Source organism: Sciurus carolinensis, chromosome 17 (assembly GCF_902686445.1).
Source record: "Sciurus carolinensis chromosome 17, mSciCar1.2, whole genome shotgun sequence".
Classification (NCBI taxonomy): Eukaryota; Metazoa; Chordata; class Mammalia; order Rodentia; family Sciuridae; genus Sciurus; species Sciurus carolinensis.
In genome coordinates, this window is record NC_062229.1 from 2,230,847 (window position 1) to 2,250,059 (window position 19,213).

Consider the following 19,213-nt stretch of genomic DNA (forward strand, 5'->3'; position numbering starts at 1 on the left):
TCCACCACTGGTAGAAGGTGGAGGCCAGTTCCACAGATGGACGACTGAGCAACCCACGTGGTGCGTTTACACACAGGAGCATGGATGGACCTGAGGACCTGGTGCCAGTGAGAGCCACACACAGGCCACAGTCGTGGCCCAGGAGAGTCCAAGATGGACATGTACCCATGGGCACAGGGCTGGGGAGGGTCAGGACGGCTCATGGGGGCAGGGCTTCCAAAGGGGTAGAGGAATGTTCTGGAACCAGATAGCAATGGCTCCCCAATTTGGACAAACCAGAAACGGCAGCGTTGGGGACGCTGTGTGCGGCGTGGACCATGCCTTCTGGGAAGTCTCAGGAGGGTGCTAGCCAAGGGGGGCCCAGCTGAGGCCCAGTGCTCTCCCATCACCCCGTGTCCCTGCAGTGTAGCCTTGACCTGTGTGCCCAAGGCCTGGGGTGCTGGAGGTGCTGCATGGACCCAGGCTGGTCAGCAGCTGGGTGCACACAGGTGAGTGCCAGGGTGGGAGCCACAGGGTGGACGATGAGGACTGTGGGGTGTGTCCCGAGCAGAGCCTGGCCTTGCCGACTCCTAGTGCCTACTCGCAGGAAGAGCCCGGCCCACCAGGAGCCTAGGGTCTAAGTGGACCTGGCTTGGCTGGCCTGGGCAGATCCCTGTGCCGTGGGCTGAATGTGATGGGTGGACAGGAGGAAGGAGGGGCTCTCCCCAGAGGTCCCGTAAGGAGCTCTTGGTGACCCCAGCCCAGAGGGTCCTCCTCAGTGTGCTGGGCCCAGGCCCATCTTCTTGTGGGGGTGGTAACTTTGTGGGGGCCTGGCCTGGGCAGCACCTCCAGGACCTCCAGAGAGGGGACCAAGATCACTCAGGCGGAGCCTCCCAGACCCCTGGAGCTGCAGATGGCCAAAGTTGGGCCTGTGCAGACTGATCGACACCAGCCAGTGATCCCCAGCCACCCAAGCCCTCGCCGCTGTCCCAGAGGCCCCTTCCCGTACCACCTGCCCGCCCAGGTACTGCCTGGACACCCACCACCCATCCTGTCCCAGAGGGACCACCTGCCCATGCTGGGCAGGAAGGGTCTGGCGGGAACCAGGCCTCGAGCCCCCCTTCACCACCCAGACTCCCCACAAAACACGAAGGACACGGAAATCAGGCAAAGGACGCTGAGCGGTCATAACAGGCTGCGTTTAGTGGTTGTTTTATGTACAAGAAAAATGATTTTTCTGGTTTTTCATCATCTTTTGCCTTTTTGTTTTGTTTTTATTACTTTAAAGCTTTCCCCCCACCCCCAAAAAGTGCATTTTTATCAATTTTTTTTTTAAATCTCCCACACTTTATAAAGACTCTCAAATACAGTCTATGGAATGTCTGCTCTGTGCTCTGTACCCAGCGGGCACCGCCCTGCCCCACGCGCCAGGCCTGGCCCCCGAGTCCAAGGCACCTCGTGTCTGGGCTGGGGGGCCTGGGCAGCGCCGCCCCGCCCCCCGCCCCATGTAAATCTAGTTTAGTGTGAGCTCGGCTCAACTGAGACCGGCCCTGGGGCGACGAGCCCCCGCCCTGACCCGTCCTGCGCCAGCCACCCCCACCTCTGGGGAGCTGCTTCCTCAGCTTAAATAACTTTTTAAAATAAAACTGCAAATATAAATATCTTTCTTTCTCAAAAAATAGGATTTTTTGCTTTTTTTTTTTTTGTTGGTTTTTAAGTTTTTCTTTTTTTTCTGTTTTTCCTTTCGGTCTCGCCTCCTACAGTCCCGGCTGCCCAGATTGCTTCCATCCTGGGGCCTGACTCGGGCCTGGGCCTTGGCATGGCCACACAGCTGCCTGTGCCTGGGGTCCAGACAATGTCCAGCGTCCCTGGTCACCTGTGGAGAAGAGGCCTGGGACCCTCCTCTCCCATGGTGCAGGGAAGCAGAGGGACAGCTCTGGGCACAGGCGACACGCCGGCTGGCCTCCGGGGAGCAGACTGGCACCAGGCTGGCCCGCCCGCGTCCTACATTCACTGGGTTATGGGGTTTTCATTCTATTTTTTTGCCTTTTTTTCCCCCCTTAATCTCAAAAGGCGGGGTGGGAGGGGCGAGGCAAGGAGCAGCAACTAGACAGGAGGTCCTCGCCTGGACCCCGAGCCCTCGGGCCTGGACCCCGCACTCACGCGCACACACACCACGCAACCTCATCATGATGATGGAAATAACAATCTCACTTTTTCTTTTTTTTTTTCTTTCTTTCTTTCTTTCTTTTTCTTTTTTTTTTTTTTTTGTACCAGGCAGTTAAAAAAAAAAAAAAAAAAAAAAAAAAAAAAAAAAAAAAAAACACAAGAAACCCCAACACCAGAGGAAAGCCCTCCGCGCCCTCCAGACCAGCACGCCCGCCTCCACCTCTCGCTTGTTTCCTGAAACGCGAAATTCAGCAGTATCTTTGGCAACACTTTATCACAACCTTAATTTAAAGAATAAAAATAAAATCGATCCACGTCTATATACAGTATGTGATTGCGCAGTCGGGGGCGGCGGGGTCCTGCTCTGGGCCCATGCAGACGCTGCGGGGGACTGGCTGGCTTAAGGCAGAGGCGCGGGCGCGAAGCAGGGGCTGGCCGGGCTCAGTGCGATGCCCGCGGGGGCTCCGGGTGAGTGGCTGCGGGCAGCCTGGTCCTGCCAGAGTCCTGAGGGCTCTGTCCCCCAAGTCTGGTGGCCTCCGCTGGCCAGGATGACATCAGTGATTTGAGTGGGTCTTATTGCGAGGGGCCTGGGGACGGGAGGGGACTCGCCCCTGGGCCTCTCTGAGGCGGATGGCCAGGGGGCCAGTGCCTTGCCGGGCCTGACGGTCCTCTCTGGAGCTCGCCCTGTGACATCGAGGAGCCAACAAGGCCAGCACCACCTGGCCCCGGGCCTGCCCCTTCTGCCGGCCCGGAGGGGGATCCTGAGACATTTGGGGGGCTGACGGGCTGGGACTGGGGAGGGAAAGAAACAAAAATCTGGTAGAAACAATATGAAAAAATTCACCTTCTTACAAAGCTTCCCTTTAAAGACAAAAGAAAAAGACGAGACAGTTGTCGCAGACAGGGGTGCCAGGTGACAGGCCACCGCCAGGGGTGGAGGGACGCAGGGACGCCCCTCTGCCCCAGGCATTGGCGGAAGGTAGCCTCAGTTCTGCGGAGCATCTATGTACAGGCTCCCGTGCTGGACCGAGTGGGCAGGAGGGACGGGGCACCTGGCATAGACCGCCTCCCCAACCCTGGCCCCGTCCGTGGCCTGCGGCTCGGTCAGCACCGGGCCTCGTGGGAGCCAGAGGCTGGGGTGAGGCAGGAGCCAGCCCCCGGGTTACAGTCAGTGCCTTTGAGTAAAAAGGGGGTGCGGGGGCGGGGGGAGGCGTCAGGCCCTGGAGGCAGGGACCCTGCAGCAGGACAGCCATGTTGGAGGGCAGGTCCTGGGGGCGGGAGGGACACGGGGCTGGGGACTGGTTGGTCTGGCTGGTTGGAAGGCCAGCCCTCTCTCGGGCCGTCCCTGAGCTGGGGAGTAAGGAGGGTGGGTGCCCAAGGACAGAGATGGCCACTGTATGGCTAGCAGAGACATCTCCCAATCAAGACCCAAGGCGGGCAGGCCGGGAGGCGTGGGGGCCGGCACCGGCCTGAGCCCCGCGGCCTGCCCTCAGCGTGGACTCCGGGGCGGGCAGACGCCTCGGGCGGGGTTCTGGTCCCTTCCCATGGCTTCCTGACCACCCCCCTCAGCCTTGGGGAACAGACGTGGATTCTACGTTTGTGGTGGGTTTTTTATTTTATTATTTTGTACAAAAATAAATTGAGTTTTAGGAATTTTCTTTTGCGCTCTCTCTCTCTCTCTCTCTCTCTCGCTTTTTTTTTGTCTTTTCAACTTTTCATAGAAGTTGGTTGCAACTTGTAAACATGTTTTAAATTAAGAGTTAAGATAAAGTACCCGTTCGTTACAAAGTGCGAGCCGGGCGCGCTGTGGCTCCGCCTCTCTCCACTCTAGGACTTGCTTGGGTTTATTGCTTTTGTGACCCTGGAACCCCGCCTGCCTCTGCCGCCGCCGGCGACCTGCTGCCGCTCTGAGAAAGTGTATCATATATATTTATACGTCTATATATATCTATATATAAATCTGGTTTTTAAGGAGGAAAAGAAAAATCTAAAAAGTGCTTTAAAAACGTGGGCGAAGGGCTGGGGCGGGGTCGAGACGCGTTTCCAATCTCCAGACAGGGGCTCCGGGCTCCGGGCGGCGGGCGCCGGGCCGGACCCGCGGCGGCCGAGGGGAGGCGGCTCGGCCGGGGCCCGGGAATAAATAGGTCGGGGCGGCCAGGACGAGCGGCTGCGAGGCCACGGGCGGTGGCGGGGCGCGGGGACGGCCCCGTAAGTGCCCTGAGGAAGGAGGGTGGGGACGGTTTAGCGTCCGCTCGGAGCAGACAGACGTCCTTTAGGGTCTCGTCTGAAAGACGCTGGAACCCGCGCGGCGGAGGGCGACCGCCGCCCGGCTCCCGCCGCCCCGCCGCCCCGCCACCCGAGCCGAGCCGAGCCCGAGCTGAACCCGAGCCCGAGCCGAACCGAGCTGAGCCGAACCCGAGCCGGGCCGAGCCCGAGCCTGGGGCGGGCGGCTGCGGAGGCGGAAGCGCTGGGAGCCGGCGGCGGGCGCTGCAGGGGCTGCGGGGGCGGCGCTGGGGCGGTTCTTTTTGGTTTTAGGCGAGTCCCGCGGGGAAGGTGCCCTCGGAGGCCCCGGGGCCGCCGTCCCCAGCGGCGCCCGCTACATTCAACCGGCCCGCGCCGTCGGGGCTGGCCTCGTCCTCGTCCTCGTCCTGGTCCTTAAAGTGCTTCTCCTGGCCGTTGCGTCGCGCGCCGGGGGAGCCGGGCGCGCCGGGGGCGCCGGGGGGCGCGGCGGGCCCGGGGGCCGGGGGCTCGGGCGGGCCGCCGCGCACGCGCGGCTTGCGGCCCCGGCGCGAGGGGACGCCGTTGCAGCCGTCCTTCTTGAGGTGCCTGTGCAGGTGGTCGGAGCGCACGAAGGTCTTGCAGCAGCTGTCGCACTGGTAGGGCCGCAGGCCCGTGTGCACGCGCATGTGGTTCTTGAGGTCGTAGTTGTGGGCGAAGGCGGCGCCGCACTGCTGGCACAGGTAGGGCTTCTCGCCCGTGTGCTTCCGCATGTGCACCTTGAGCTTGTCCTGCCTGGGGGCGGGCGGGCGGCGGTCAGCGGGCTCGACCCCGCCGCCCACCGCGCCCCCCTGAGAGCCAGCCACCCGGGGTGCCCGGCGCCTGGGATGCCCCTACCCAAGTGGGCACGGTCCCCAGCGAAACGGGAGGAGCGGATGGGAGCGCGACCCTGCAAGGCCAGCAGGCGGCCCTGGACCTGCCACGGGGCGGCCTGGGCTGGCGCCAGGCCTCTCTTGCCCTCCTCCTTGCTGCTCTGGAGGAGGCAAGGAGGACCCTGTGCCAAGGAGTGTGACAGGCCCTGCCCTCCAAGCTGCTGCCCCTGGGGACTGGTGACAAGCTGGGCCACCCAGAGTCCCAGAGTTCTGACCTGCATCCCAAGAAGCCCCTCCATCCTGGACAAACAGGGGCAGCTGGCCCCCTCTCTACAAGTCCCCACCCAGGGTGGCCAGGCCCTGCCACTCTCCTGTCACCCCAGAGGCCTCCCCATGCACAGTCCCCATGGCCAGGGACACCCCACACTCCTGGGGGAGTGGTGAGCAGGGGCAGCGGGCACTGGGTTGATTCCAGGGCCCCTCCCTGTGCAATGAGCCCAGTGAGCAAGAGGATCTGGCTCAGCCACAAAGCTGGTCCCCAAGATGGCCTGAGGTGACAACACCCAGGGACCCGTCCTGAGCCCTTGAACTGTGGCCTGCTCCAAGGGGCAGGGCTGGAAGGACAAAGGGTGCCACCCACAGCCCTTGACATGGGGAAGGCGACCTGAAATGGCTCACTTGCAGGTCTCTGCACCTGCCCATCAAGATGGACCCACCAGGCAGCTGCCTTCACCTGCCCTGCCCCCTTTTCCCTCCTTAATGTGGTGGCCAGGAAATTTTAAGAATCATTGGGTGACCTGTGTGGCACGTCTACCGCAGCCCCAGTCCACACCAGCCGTCACGGCCACCGCACACCCAACCTGCTCTGTGCTGCCTCCCGCCCTCGGAGCTGCTGGGGTTTCCTGCTTCTGCCAGCACACCAGCGTCTCGGTGCAAACACTGACAAACTCCTATTCATCCCTCAAGGGCCCACCATGGTGGCCCTGCCTGCGTCTCTGCCTTTCCCAGGCCCCAAAGGTCTGGCTCCCGCTCTGGGTTCCTCAGTCCTAAGGCTTCCCCTCTGGCACTGCCGCAGACCTGGTGTCCCTGTTGGCTCTAACTCTTCTTCCCTGAGGGTCAAGGCCTGCTTTCTACAGCCACTCCAGTAACTCTCCAGTTCTGCCGTCCACTGGAGCCAGCAGGATGTGGCCCACAACGAACTCGCCACTCCTGAGGCATTAGCTGCTCCCTCCATCCCGCAAAACCCACTGCTGTGGTCCCCAGGTGCCCTGCCCAGACCTGACGCAGGCCTCAGCCCCAGAGGGCACAGCATGGACTGTTTTCCTAGCACTGGACAGAACCCTGGCTGAGGCTGGGAAGCTCAGAGAGGGGAAGTGACTTGCCCCGGGGTTGCACAGCGGGCCAGGGGCCACGCAGAGGCAGGGTGGGGGTGCAGGCAGCCCAGTTTCGTCACCCCGAGCCTGGGCCTGGGTAATTATAGCCCAGCTGCCACAGGCCCGGCTTACTCAATGCTCTGCTCTGACTCAGAGGGGCCCCTGGGCTCCCAGGCCCGGGTGGGGGGACCCGGGGCCCTGGGGACAGGGGTAAAGAGGAAGCCGGTGTGTGCGTGGGGGAAGGGGTCTCAGTTTCCCTGAGTCTCGACAGGGACCAGTCTGGTCGGGTGGGGGCGGGAGGGGCAGGGGCTTCCGAGTCAGAATGAAACTGAGCCCGTACGTCCGGGAGGACAGTGGCCCCAGGCCCCATGAGGTGGATCAGGCCCCTGCCCAGCACAACAGACTCCCTGGAGGGGACAGGGGAGCTCTTGGTCTTGCTGAGTGCGGGAGCCCGTGGGCAGAGCCCACGGCCACCTCGGGTTCCCCAGGAGAGGTGGCTGCCCTGAGGCCCGCAGGACCCGAGATGACGAGCGGAGCGAGGCTGCCGGCCAGACAGCCTGCCTCCCAGCGGTGCCCTTTGCCCCTACCCTGCCTCCAGACTGGGTCCCACCCTCCTCTCCTGGCCTGCTGGGGAGGGGGACCAGGGTGCTGGGGAGGGGGTCAGCCTAGGTTTCTGCCCCGGTGGGGTGCGGCTGGGAAGCGGGGACAATGGCCTCTTTCTTCAGCCTTGGTAGGCGTGGCAGGGGGAACCCCACAGCAGGCGGGGGGCAGGGGGTGACGCTGAGTCACCCTGCCTGGCCAGGCCCCCGCCTGCCAGCCCTACCGCCCCCACTGGTCTGGCCCGCCCTGGGTCCACACGGCCCAGCCTTCCACCTCTGAACTCCTAAGACTGAACCCAGCAGTCTGCCCCCAGCCTGTCCTTGAACTCCACTGCTGTGGGACGGAGCCCCTGGCTCCCTCCCAGGCCAAGCAGACCTCAGGGCCTTTGCACTGGCTATTCTCTGCCTGAACACCCTTTCCCAGGGCTTCCTCCTGTGCCTCCCTTGGGTCTTGATGCTAAGGTCTCAGTAGAGCCCCAGCCCTGGTTGCCCCACAGGGATCCGGCCTGCCTCTACCTGCTGTGCCCCATGCCCAGACAGGGTCCGCACACAGCAAGCACCTAAGGAACGTGGCCAGCTCACTCCCCAAGGGGCTGCCCATCCTCCCCCAAAGCAAGAGGTTGGCGAGTCCCCTCCATGCAGAGAAGGGCCGCCCCCAAACCGGAGCACCCATGCCCCGCCAGCCCCAGCGCCTGCTGTGCGGCTTGCAGCTCTGGCCAGAGCGGGGAGCTGCCCCGGAGCCCTTTCTACTCTGTTCTGAGGTAGAGCCTCGCTAAGCTGCCCAGACTGGCCTCACACTGGAGATCCTCCTGCCTCAGCCTCCCAGGCTGCTGGGAAGACGGGCCTGGCCACCCTGCCGGGCTCATGCTACCTGCTTGACGAGGTCATCTCGTCTGCTGCCCAGGCTGCCCCCGCACGCAGCAGGAGCGACCGAGGCGTCCCCGCGGCTGCTCACCTGGTAAAGCGGACTTTGCAGATGCTGCACTCGTAGGGCTTCTCGCCGGTGTGGGTGCGGATGTGCCGCGGCAGCTTGCCGGCGCCCTGGATGACCTTCTCGCAGATGGGGCACTTCTGGAAGGCCTTGGCGCGGATCTTCTTCTCCGCCTTCTGCGACCAGGCCGGGTAGACGTCGCCCTCGTGCGCGCTGCTGAAGTACTTCAGGTAGTAGTCCATGACGCCCTTGTCGTCCGCCCGCGACTCCTCGTCACTGTCCCCTGCCCGGCCCACCGAGGACATCATCTGCTGCAGCAGGGTGCTGGCTGCCAGCCCGTCCACGTCGGGCGCGTCCCCGTCCTCGCCCTCGGCTGCGCCCGACAGGAAGCCCGGAGAGTCGCCCGGCTCGGGAGCGGCCTCAGACAGCGAGGCTGCCTCCTCCTCCCCGCCCCGGCCGTAGTGGCCGTTCTGCGCGGTGGCCGGGGGGGCCGCCGGCGGCGGAAAGAGACCCCCGGCGGGGGCGTCCTCTTCGCGCTCTGGCCACAGACCCGGGTTGCTGTCGCCCTCGTCCCCGTCCCCAGTGGGGGGCCGCTCGGACGGGGGGCCCGGTCCGTAGAAGTCCAGGCCGTTGCAGTCACCCGCGGCCACGGCGGCCACGGCGGCGGCCACGGCCTCCTTGGTGGCGTCCAGGTCGTCGTCAGAAGCGCCGAAGGCCGACCAGGGGAAGGCGGCGGCGGGGGGCAGGCTGTTCATGGGGTTGCTCTGGAAGAACTCCAGGTACTCCTTGGCCCGCAGCAGGTTGCGCTGGCCCGCCTGGTCCTCCAGGTCCAGCTGCCCCGCGTCGGGGCCCGTGTCGGCCGCCAGGATCTGCCGGTCCAGGAGGTCGGCGCACACGTGGCTCACGGCCGGGATCTCCAGCAGGCGGGCGGCGCTGAGGATGTCGCCCACGTTGGCCGTGCTGACCGTGAGCGTGGCCGTGTAGGCGAAGTCCATGAGCGCGGTCAGCGCCTCGGCGCTGACGAAGTCGATCTCGTACACGTTCTGCTGGTCCACCGCGGCGCCCGACGTGAAGAGCTTCTTGAAGTACTGGCTGCAGGCGGCCAGCACCGAGCGGTGCGTGGGGAACTCGCGGCCCTCCGCCAGGATGACCACGTCGCACAGCAGGCCCTGCGTGCGCTGCTCGTTCAGGCCGCTCAGGATGTCGCTGCTGTGGTCTGGGAACGGGATCCCAATGGGGCCATCCACGCCGCCGGCCATCTTCCGCCTGAGACCTGGGGCGGGGAGAGGGCTCGTGAGCGGGACCCGCCACAGGAAGCAGCACCCGGCCTCACCCCGCCTGCTCTCCCCAGCCACACGCGAGGACACTCGGGTCCTCAGCTCCCGTCGAGGTGGCCCTGTGCTGGTCAGACCCACGCCCGGCCCCGGAGAGGACCCGCCAAGAGGCCTGGAGGTCTCGGGTCACACAGTGGGTGCACACGATAGGTGCTCAAGAGACGTCCCCCACACCGGCACGAGCTGCCTCCCGCTAATCTGAGCCCAGGAGGAGGCTGCGCAAGGACATCTGCCAAGCACCCAGCACCGCGGGCCCACCAGGCCGGCAGCGAGAACAGGGCTGCATCCAGACTCAGACCCGGGGCCTCTGACGCGAGCACACAGCCCTTCGCTCCCCAAGCCCCGGAAGGAGCGAGGCCAGAACCTGGCACCCAGGCCTGCGACATGGGCAGAGCCAAGGGCACCGTGAACGCATCCTGTCGCGGCAGGGCCAGGACGGGGCTCAGCCCTGGCGGTGAGTAATGGGGAGAACCAGGCCAGCGCCCGGGCTGTCCCGAGGTATGGCGGGGGGCTGAGGCCCTGTCCACGCGGGCTGGCTCTGGCAGCTCCTCCCCACTCTTAGTCACTCTGGCTGCGCTGTCCAGCCCAGGGCAGGGCCCTGGCACGCTCTGGGCCTCAGTGTCCCCATCTGTCAAATGGGCAGAGGTCTCTGGAGGCGCAGGCCCTGGGGAGACTGCGTCCCGCCCTCCATTCCCCACCCCGCCTCCTCCTGGGCCGTGACTCATCCGCCCACTCGGGCACTTGTGCAACCCTCTGGCTCCTGTCCCCACCCCTCCGCCCTCTCCAGGGAGCCCCGCTGCCCCACGCCACCCAGCACAGCCCACATTCCTCTAGTCCCCTGGGCACAACCGCTCCCGGGCCAGAGTCCCTTCCCCAGTCCCCTCAGGACCGAGACCCAGCCCGTTTCCCAGCTGCATGGCCCAGCCCAGTCCTTACGCCCGTGGGCCTGGTGGACCCGCAAGCAAGGCCCAGAGCCTGGCCATCTCCCCCAGGGTGGCCCTTGGGGCAGGGTCCAGCCTTAGCCCACAAGAGGCCTTTGTGCGGCTGCGGCTTCCCGGGGCTCGCCGGCCGCCCGCCCACCCCTTCCCGCTGCACCAGCTGCTCGCTCCCCGTCCCCAGCCTGGGGGGGCTCGGGTGGCTGCTGGGAGCAGGGGGGCTGGGGACGACCCTGCGCAAGGCCTGGCGGGAAGCCTCCCCTGAACCCCCTGGGGTGGCTTCCACCCCCTGCCACCATCTGCCGTCTGGCCCCGGGCCTCGGGGAGCGTGTGGGCAGATGGGGCTCCGGATCAGACAAGCCCAGCCCCTCCCTGCCCCACACGGGAGGGACGGGACCTCTGACCCAGGCCACCAATGCCCCAAGATGGCCACCCTGGTCCTGCTTTCCCCTCAGGTGACCTGGGGTCCCCTCGGGAATGGCCTAGAGGTGTCTCCAGGGGCCTCGAGGCTGAGACCCGAAATGGTCCCAGTGACTCAGCCCTGGCCGTGGCTACTCCACCCTGGCAGCCCACCAGGCGCCGGGCTCCTCGGGCCAGGGGCTGCCACAGCCCTATTTTAAGTGCAAAGATACCCGGACTCCAGGCCACGGTGGGGCCGTGAGGCCTGGCTGGGCCGGAGGACCCAAGCCACTGCCCTCTCCCACCTGGGACCTCTGTTCTCCCAAATATCACCAGACACCATCTCACAAAGGGCCAGGCCTGAGCAGACACCAGACAAGGAGAGCGCCCAGGGTCCCCAGGCCTCTCACTCAATGGAGGAAACAGGCCCAGAGAAGACCGGAGTCCTGGCCAAGGACACCCAGCAGGGCTGACCATGGGGGCTGGCCCCCACCCCAGAAGCCCAGCTGGCCCTGGCCCTGGAGTCCACACTGGCCAGGCAGACACCTGACCCACACCCTCCAGGAACACGAGCCACCTGCCTGCCACACCCTGGGCCACCACCCCCACCTGGGCCTCTTGGGGCCTCTCCCTAAGAACAGGGCCCAAGACCCTGCTTTGAAATTTCCAGCAGGAAACTGGGGGCCCGGCCCCAGCCCACTCAGGGTCCCGGGTCCCAGGAATACAGAGCACGCGATGCCTTCAACCCACCGTGTGCCCGCCACTCCTCGCTGGGCTCCTGTGGCTTCCCCAGCTGGGTGACCCAGCTGGCACCCAACACAGAGCAGGTGCTGGCCGCCTCCTCCCCAGAGGCCCACCCCACGCTGGCCAGGCCCACGGCAGGGTCCGAGGCCCAGACCCACCGCACCAGGGGCCCCAGTCATTGCAGCTCCTCCCCGGGTCGCCTGTGGGGTTTCCGGGGCTGCCTGGTGCTGACTCGGCGGCGGAGGAACAGGCCCCGGCAGGCCCCTCCTGGGCTGGAGGCCACGCCCTGCTGCCCTGGGCCTGGCCCTCCCCAGGGTGCGCACAGTAGGGGCACAGCACCCCCCCACCTAGGTCACCCTCCGGCTTCTCCTGGGAAGGCAGCGGGTCGAGGCTGCCCGGCCCTCTGAGGAACTGAGCAGCACCTCCGCTCCACCCCCACGGCTGAGGCCCCAGGGTCAGGCCTCAGGCTGCCCCGCTGCTGGGACAGGTGGAGAGGTCAGGAGCAGCAGGGCCACCCGGGGAGGGCCCCAAATCATGGGGAGGGCGCCCAGCACCAGGTACCCGCTGAGGAGCAGCAGGGCGGGGGGCAGGGGCCTCCCCAAGGCCGCGCCACAGGCCGGTGGGAGCCTTCTCAGGAAGGGGCGCCAGCCAGGGCTGACAGGTGACAGCCCTCAGTGGGCTTCCTGGAGGGCACTTCCCGCGGTGGCGCTGGGGGGGGCCGCCCCCCCCCCACCCCGGGAGCGAAGGGAAGGGAAGCACAGAGGCGTCCAGGGGCCTCTGGCACCTGCTGGCGCAGGAGGGGCAGCAGGTTCCTCCCGTCCTCACGCAGCCACGTGACCTGGAACAGGCAGCACCGCCTCTCAGAGCCTGCTTCCTGGGGAAGGGGCCATGGCCGCAGAAAGAGAAGGACCCCTCCCAGGCCAGGCAGCGCAAGAACAGAGCCCCACGCCGTCCACTCGGCAAGGACTGCCTGAGGACCTACTGTGTGCCAAGCCAGTGCCCAGAGGCAGGCCAGACTGCTCACCCTTGTGTGGGGCTGCTCTGCGAACCTCGGAATGCCACCCAGCTGCCCGGCCGTGCCACCCACCCTTCGTTTACCAAGGAAGAGGTGGGAAACTGCAGGGTCCAAGCAGACCCAGAAAGGGTGGGCCGCCAGCCCAAGGCCACACAGCAAGTCGGGCGCGCAGGTGTGGCTGCCAGGCCCACACCCAGCAGCCCCGTCCCCTCCCACGGTCGGCCTCGAAGGGTCACCCCGCCCAGACCTGGTGCCAATTCCCACCTGGCCCCGGTCTAATGGGACAGGAATTCAGCGTCCTGATGGGGGGGCACCAACAACTAGATGGCAGCCAGCCGGCCCCCTGCCCTCCCAGGCGGGCAGGCCTCCCTCAGGCCAGGCAGGGAGCAAACAGGCCCTCGGCCATTTTATGTGTCCATTTATTGCCCTAAATGGGGAGGGGCTTCCTGCCTAGGCCTTAAAGGGCCAGCTGCAGGAAAGCAGCTGGCCCAGGGGAAGTGTGTGGGTGTGGGCGGGGATGGAGACCAGGCACGGGGACCCCAGGTGACCCCCAATCCAGGGTGGGGCTACTGCCCACCCTGTTCCCACGCTCAGAGTGCAGTCACGGGCCAGGAAGCCCAGACCTGAGACCAGAGGCTGGTTCCAAGAGGAAGCGTCAGGAAGTTAGCCATCCGCAGTGGAGGTGGAGAGGGAATGAGCTTCCTGTCACAGGGGTAAGCAAGACGGCACTCCTGGAACCCTGGCGGTCCCCTATGCGCCCTGCACTGGGGCTGCACCTGCTACCCAAGATGCCCAGGAGCAGCCAGAGTGACCTCGAAGGACCTGCTTTTCTCCACTGCTCCACCTCTCCTGGGAGGGACGCCTGCTGGACACCTGGAGCCACCTACAGCACCCCCCCCAGGCTGGGCAGGCGTGGGCACAGCCTGGAAGCCCTGAGATGGGGCCCACTGGTGCCCAGTGCCCGTGCCTGCAGCAGCCGGACAGATCCTGATAAGTGGTGGTGCTGGGCCTGTCTTCCAGTCAAACCAGAAAGGCGTGGGTGGGGACACTTCCAACGAGTGGCCATGGCTGTCCACAGCCTGCTGGGGGGACAGATGGAGGGGCTGGGCCTTTGTCCACATGCCTCATAAGCGCCAGATTCTCCGCAGGGCACCTTCTGTGCCATAGGGCTCTGAACTCGGGTCTTGGGGGCCTCTCAACAGGGCGGGGGCCTGGATTGGTCCTCAACAGAGTCCTGTACAGGCTGACCCTCACCATTCTGGAGGTAGGGTCTGGAATTACTGCCCCATTTTGCAGGTGGGAAATGACACAGAGAGGGGAAGGGACTTGCCCAGGGTCACACAGCAGAGCTGGAATTTGAACACAGGCTCTCTGACTGACTAGTCCTGCCTAACTAGTCCTCCCAGGTAGCCTTTTCCCCCTCCCCCAACACAGCCCCAGGTACCAGCATGGGATGAAACCCCCCTCCCTGAGGCCAAGCACTTAGGCCTCTTCTCAGGCCCCTCAGAGACACCCTGCAATGGCGCAGAGGGTTGGAGACAGCTGACCCCTGCGGCCTAGCACAGGGACAGTGGGCTCTCCAGGCCCCGACACCTGCTCTGGCACCAGGCTCAGGGCAATGCTTGGGGTGAAGATGCTCTCCTTGTCCCACAGACAGGGACGCCAAGGAGGCAGCGGCTGGGTGAGGTCAGGCCCACTCACAGTGGCTACCCAGGGCCACTGCAGGGCAGTCGGTGGGGGTACGGAGGGTGTCTCAGGGGGCCAGCAGATCCTGGGTGCCCTGCGCAGGCTCGATGTCTCCTCCACCAGGGGAGAGAGGCAGGCGGAGGGACCTGCGGGCACCACCTGGAGTCCGGGGAGGAGGCTGCTGTCACAGGACAACTGTGGGCCCGGGGGCCTGTCCAAGGTCACAGAGCAAGTGGGCCAGCATTCCAGTCCCCAGACCACCCCCTCCTCAGGGCAGCCCGGTTTCAGAGGGCCTGCCCTGCGTGCTGGCTCTAGAGAGGGGACTTGGGGTACCTTTGGTATTAGATCACAAAACCCAGAGCCCTGTCCACCTCAGGGGCCAAAGTGAGGTCTGGAGGATTACAGCTCAGCAGGCGTGGGGAGGGGTCTCACACACGCACAGTACACTCAAAAGTGTCACCACGCTTTTGAGACTGGCAAGTAAGAGGCCTGGGATCTGTGCTGAGTGACCACAAGAAGCTCACTGGCTCTCTCCGAGCCTGCATGTCATCCTTGGGCAAAGCCCTGGTAGCAGCAGTCAGAAGGCTCTACCAGCAGCCTCTGCACGACTCTCCAGGACACAGGTGAGCAGGTGTTGGGCCATCACACAGGGGGGGGACACTAGGGAAAAGCCCAAAGGGGTCAGATCCAGCACTGGCTGGGTGACCTTGGGCTGCTGCCTCCCTGTGCCTCCACGTCCCCTGTCCCAGTTCACCTGCTGCCTCCCCTCTAGACTGTTTGCTGCTATGGTGGCAGGGACCGCCACCAGGAGGATCCACCTACGGATCCAATGGCCTCAAAGAACAGAAGAGACTCCCAAAACCAACCAGGAAGGGTCACTGCCCAAGTAACCTTCCCTGCTGGGTCTGGGACGCCCCACCTCCATCAGCCTCAGTCTCCCCCAAGGGGCAAGGGCCATTAGCACCCCACACATCAGCTCCTCCTCCGCTGCGGGGAGCTGTGTGGCTCCCAGCCCGGGCCAGGGTGCTGACTGGCCACCAAACAGCCAATCAGAACTGAATAATAAATACCCCCCCAAGTGACCCACGAATTAAAATTTCAGTGTCCCCGTTGGCTCCTCTTTCCTTCGTGAGGCTTGGCTTTCCCGGCTGCCGGCTCTGCCCCCTCCCCCAGGCTCCGTCTCCACAGCGATGGCTGGCGGTAAACAGAGCCCCGAGCCCAGCCATAGGTGCCAGGCCCAGCCAGGCCCAGCGCGCTGCAGGGCCCCACGGGGGTGGCCCTCGGGGGAAATGGTCCCCGCCTGGAGCCCTCCACCCCTGCAGCAGCGGCGGGTCTGGCCTGGGCCCCTGCCCCAGCCTGGGCTCCTGAGACCTCTCCCAGGCCAGGGCTGCCAATAGGAAGTGACCGGCTGGTGGCGGGGAGGCCCCCCCAGTGTGGGAGCGGCACACTCAGGGTTACGCCCTGGCCCTGTCGGTCGGGGGTGGGGGGGCCGACATGGAATCCCGGACGCCCTCTCCGGCCGGCTCCGGGAGGCAGCTGGCAGGGAGGAGGAGGGGTGGCGGGCGCCCGCCACCCATGGGTGACCCAAGCGGGCCCCCCTGCGGGAAGGGGCATCCACACCTCTGACTTCCGCCGGCTGGTTAGGGGGAGAGGGGAGCTGCCTGCCTCGCCGCCAATCGTGGCCGCATTTCGCCAGCACTGAATAGGCGCCGACTGGGTGCCTGGGCCTGGCTGGGTAGCAGCGTCCTGCTGCGGCCCGGGGCTGCCGGGCCTGCTGGCCGGCGCCGGCAGGCCTGCCTCCAGAGTCCGCAGAGGCCCGGCCCCGGGGACGCACCGGCTGCGGCGCTCCGCCGAGCCCCCGGCCAGGTTCGCGACCCCGGGCCGGAGAAGGGGCCGGGGAGGGGGAGGGGGAGAGGGCCGACCGCACTCGCTCGCCCCTCCTGTCCCGGCGCCGGGCTCGCACGTGGTGCTGGCGTCAAGAGGAGGGGGGGGTCCGGCCGGAGGAGACGGGGTCACGCGCTCCGGGGGCGCGGGCGGGGGCCCGGGCTGCCCTCCGCGGGCCGAGCGCGCGGAGCTAGGGCCGGGCGGGGCGCAAGAAGGGCCTCCTCCCCGCTGCGGCCCCGGCCCCGGGCCCGCGCGCGCTCCTACCTCCTTCCCGGGCAGCGCGAGGGGCCCGGCCCCGGCGGCGGCGGCGGCTGCGGCTGGGCTGACTCCCCGAGGCCCGGGAGGCGGCAGTGCGCCTGGCCCCGCGCCACCCCCCGCCGCCGGCGGCCAATCCCCACCCGGGCTGGGGGGAGGGCGATGCAAATTACCCCGGATCAGGGCCCGCCCGCCCGCCTCCCCCGCGCCCGGCCGGCCCGCGCCAGGCCGCGCATCCCCGGGCTCGCCTGCGCCCGGCGGCCGGGGGCCGCCGCCCTCCCCCGGGAGCGCCCTCCGGGAGGGGCCGGTGCCCGGCGGGGGGCCGCAGGGAGGGGGCTGGGCACAGTTACACAACAGGCAGGAGGGGCGGGCGGGCGAGGTGGGGGCGGCCGCGGCCGCGCAGCCGGAAGCCGGGACCGCCACCGGCCCCCGGCAAGGGAGCCCGCACGCCCCGCCCCGCTCCGGCTCCGCCCCGCGCCGCGCCACCGCGCGCGCCCATTGGCTCGCCGGCCCGCCGTTCACCGCCCCTCCTCCGCACCGTCCCTCCCCGCGGGCCGCGGCGGGCCGCGGGCGCGGAGCACCCTGGGACTTGCAGTGCGCACCGCCAGCCACCTGCCAACAGCGAACGGCTGGGGGACTACGACGCCCAGAGGGCCCAGCGGCCGTGCCCGCCCACCCGGACACCCCACCCCTTCCCTCTCCTTTGCAAAGCCCCCCTCCCTGTTTTTTCAGCCCCCTCCCCCCCATCCCCCATGGAGCTCCATCCTGGCCAACTCCAACGTATGCACGCAGCACCGAATAGGCCCCCGGGGGGCGAGAGCGCCCCCCATACATGGCTGCAAACTTAGCACGCGACGCGCCCCCCTATCTCCCCACGCCGGCTCCCCCCACCCTCAATGCAGTCCCGCTTCCCCTCCCCCGCTCCCCGCGCGCCCGGGAGCCCCGAAAAGCCATGCACCCGGGTGGGGGGGGGGGGCTGGCGCACAAGCCCATGCACTTCACCCCCAATCCCCTCTCCCGGGCGGCGCTCCCTCCCCGCGCTTGGGGTCATGGGCGCCTCCAGCTTCGGGGCAGCTGCCAAGCACCCCCTCCTCTGAAACTTGGGGGACGTCCCGGATCTCCCGTGGCCCAGAGGGCAGAGTGGGCGCAGCGCCCCCGGCCCGTCCCCGCCCTGCACCCCGTGTCCCGGGCCTCGCCGGGCGCTGACTTACCTCGCGGGGCCGGGCCGGGGCCGGGCCGGGGCGCGCTGGGCCGGGGCCCGGAGTCGGGACTGGGCGCCCTCGGCCGCTGGCCTCCCGGGTCCGCGGCGCTCGCGCTGCCCTCGCTCGCGCTGCCCGCGTCGCTCCTCGCTCCGGCGGCGGCGGCGGCGGCGTCACTGCCCCTACAGTAACTGTACAGTACAGCCAAAGCCCCGTATGATGCTCGCGACTCCCTTCCTGGTTTCTCCGAGGGCAAGAGGGGTCCTCCCTTGTCTTAAAGGTGCCGCAGCCGCCGGCCCCCCCACGCCCAGCCCGCCCCCCCAGCCCGGCCTCGGAGGCCAGAACAGGCTCGGCAGGTCGGCTCTTGCCACGTCCCTGCCCTCCCGTGGGGCTTCGCCCGCTGCGCCGGGGAGACCGGGCTGTTATTAGGTTTTGGCAAGTTGGGGGGGGGTCCGGCCCGCCCCGGCGCGCCCCCCCCTCCTTTGACCTCTCCGCCCCGCTGCGCGGCGCAGTGCCAGCTTGCCAGCTTATCTGGCTCCAGAGCTCCCCGGGGCGCGGGGGGAGCGGCCCCCCGGGTGCAGGGGGTGGGGGCCTCCAGATAAACAGGCCCCCAGCCTCTGCGCAGGGCGGGGTGCGGGGGGGCGCGGGCTTTGCCCCCGACGCCTGGGGCGTGGCAGGATGGCAGCGGGGGCGGGGAGCGCTGTGCGCACTGCGAGGACCGACGCGGGCGTGGGTCGCGCTGCCCCGGCAGCTGGGGGTGGGCGGCGCGGGAGCGGGTGGGGACCCCCGGGGCCAGGCGCCTGCCCTCACGGGGCCTCAATTTGCCCAGCCGGCGCGAGGGATTCGGGGGCGGGCTTTCCAATGACAGCGCGGGTGCGCTGGGCTCCCGGGTCCTCAATGAAACAGCCAACCTGCCCTCCTGCGATTATATAAAGGAGTCGCCTCCACCCGCTGCGCAAGGGGCGTAGCGGGGGAAGGGGTTGGAGAGGGGCGGGGAGGGCGGTTGTTTTCCTGGCTTGCCGAGTTCCCCCACCCAGCTGCGGGCCCCTGGGCGGGACGGGGATCGGGCCGGGACGCCTGGGTCCTGCGGGCCGCTCCCGCAAAGATCTGCGTGGCTTGCGGGGGACGGAGGTGGGGAGTGGGGAGGCGTTGGCTCAGCCCAACTTTTTTTCCCTGTCCATTTCTCCCACTTCCTCCCGGTCGTGGGAGAGGTCCGGCGGCGGAGGGGGAGGGCGTGGAGGGGACAAGCGGTGAGAACAGCGTGACCCGGCCGGCCGGCCTCCAGCTGCATACAGTAGGCGCCCCGGCAGGGCTGGCTGGGTGCGATCAGCTACCGGTGGCGGGACGCGGGTTACACCAAACCTCAGTTTCCCCTTCGGCATCCACTCGGAGAGAATGCGGGCACCCGCTCTCTCCGCCTCCAGTGAGCGCTTATCCGGGACCGGATCTGCGTGAGGGTCTGTTTGCCTCCATGCCAACTAACATCCAATCCCGTGTCATTAGCGTTATTTCTCATTATTATTATTAGTATTACCACCTCTACCTTAAGGCAGGAAACTACCGCTGGCCTGCCTGAAATTTACCCAGTCTGTTCTCTGACTTCAAAGTCTCGCTTCCCCCCA

At 66.9% G+C, this 19,213-nt stretch overlaps 1 protein-coding gene across 3 annotated transcripts; it reads right to left on the reverse strand.

The window, feature by feature from the left end:
- Positions 1 to 1,164: 1,164 nt before the first annotated feature.
- On the reverse strand, positions 1,165 to 17,814 carry Zbtb7a (zinc finger and BTB domain containing 7A). 3 transcript variants are annotated; one of them, XM_047532553.1, is made up of 3 exons: positions 17,604 to 17,814; positions 8,165 to 9,413; positions 1,165 to 5,160 (listed from the first exon to the last, which is right to left on the reverse strand). In XM_047532553.1, exons 2-3 carry the CDS (start codon positions 9,397 to 9,399, stop codon positions 4,680 to 4,682), a joined length of 1,716 nt encoding a protein of 571 aa, XP_047388509.1. In that variant the 5' UTR covers positions 9,400 to 9,413; positions 17,604 to 17,814; the 3' UTR covers positions 1,165 to 4,679. The 3 variants fall into 3 exon arrangements, with proteins under 3 accessions (XP_047388509.1, XP_047388510.1, XP_047388511.1); XM_047532554.1 differs by lacking the exon at positions 17,604 to 17,814 and adding an exon at positions 16,402 to 16,811; XM_047532555.1 differs by lacking the exon at positions 17,604 to 17,814 and adding an exon at positions 11,559 to 11,679.
- Positions 17,815 to 19,213: the final 1,399 nt, after the last annotated feature.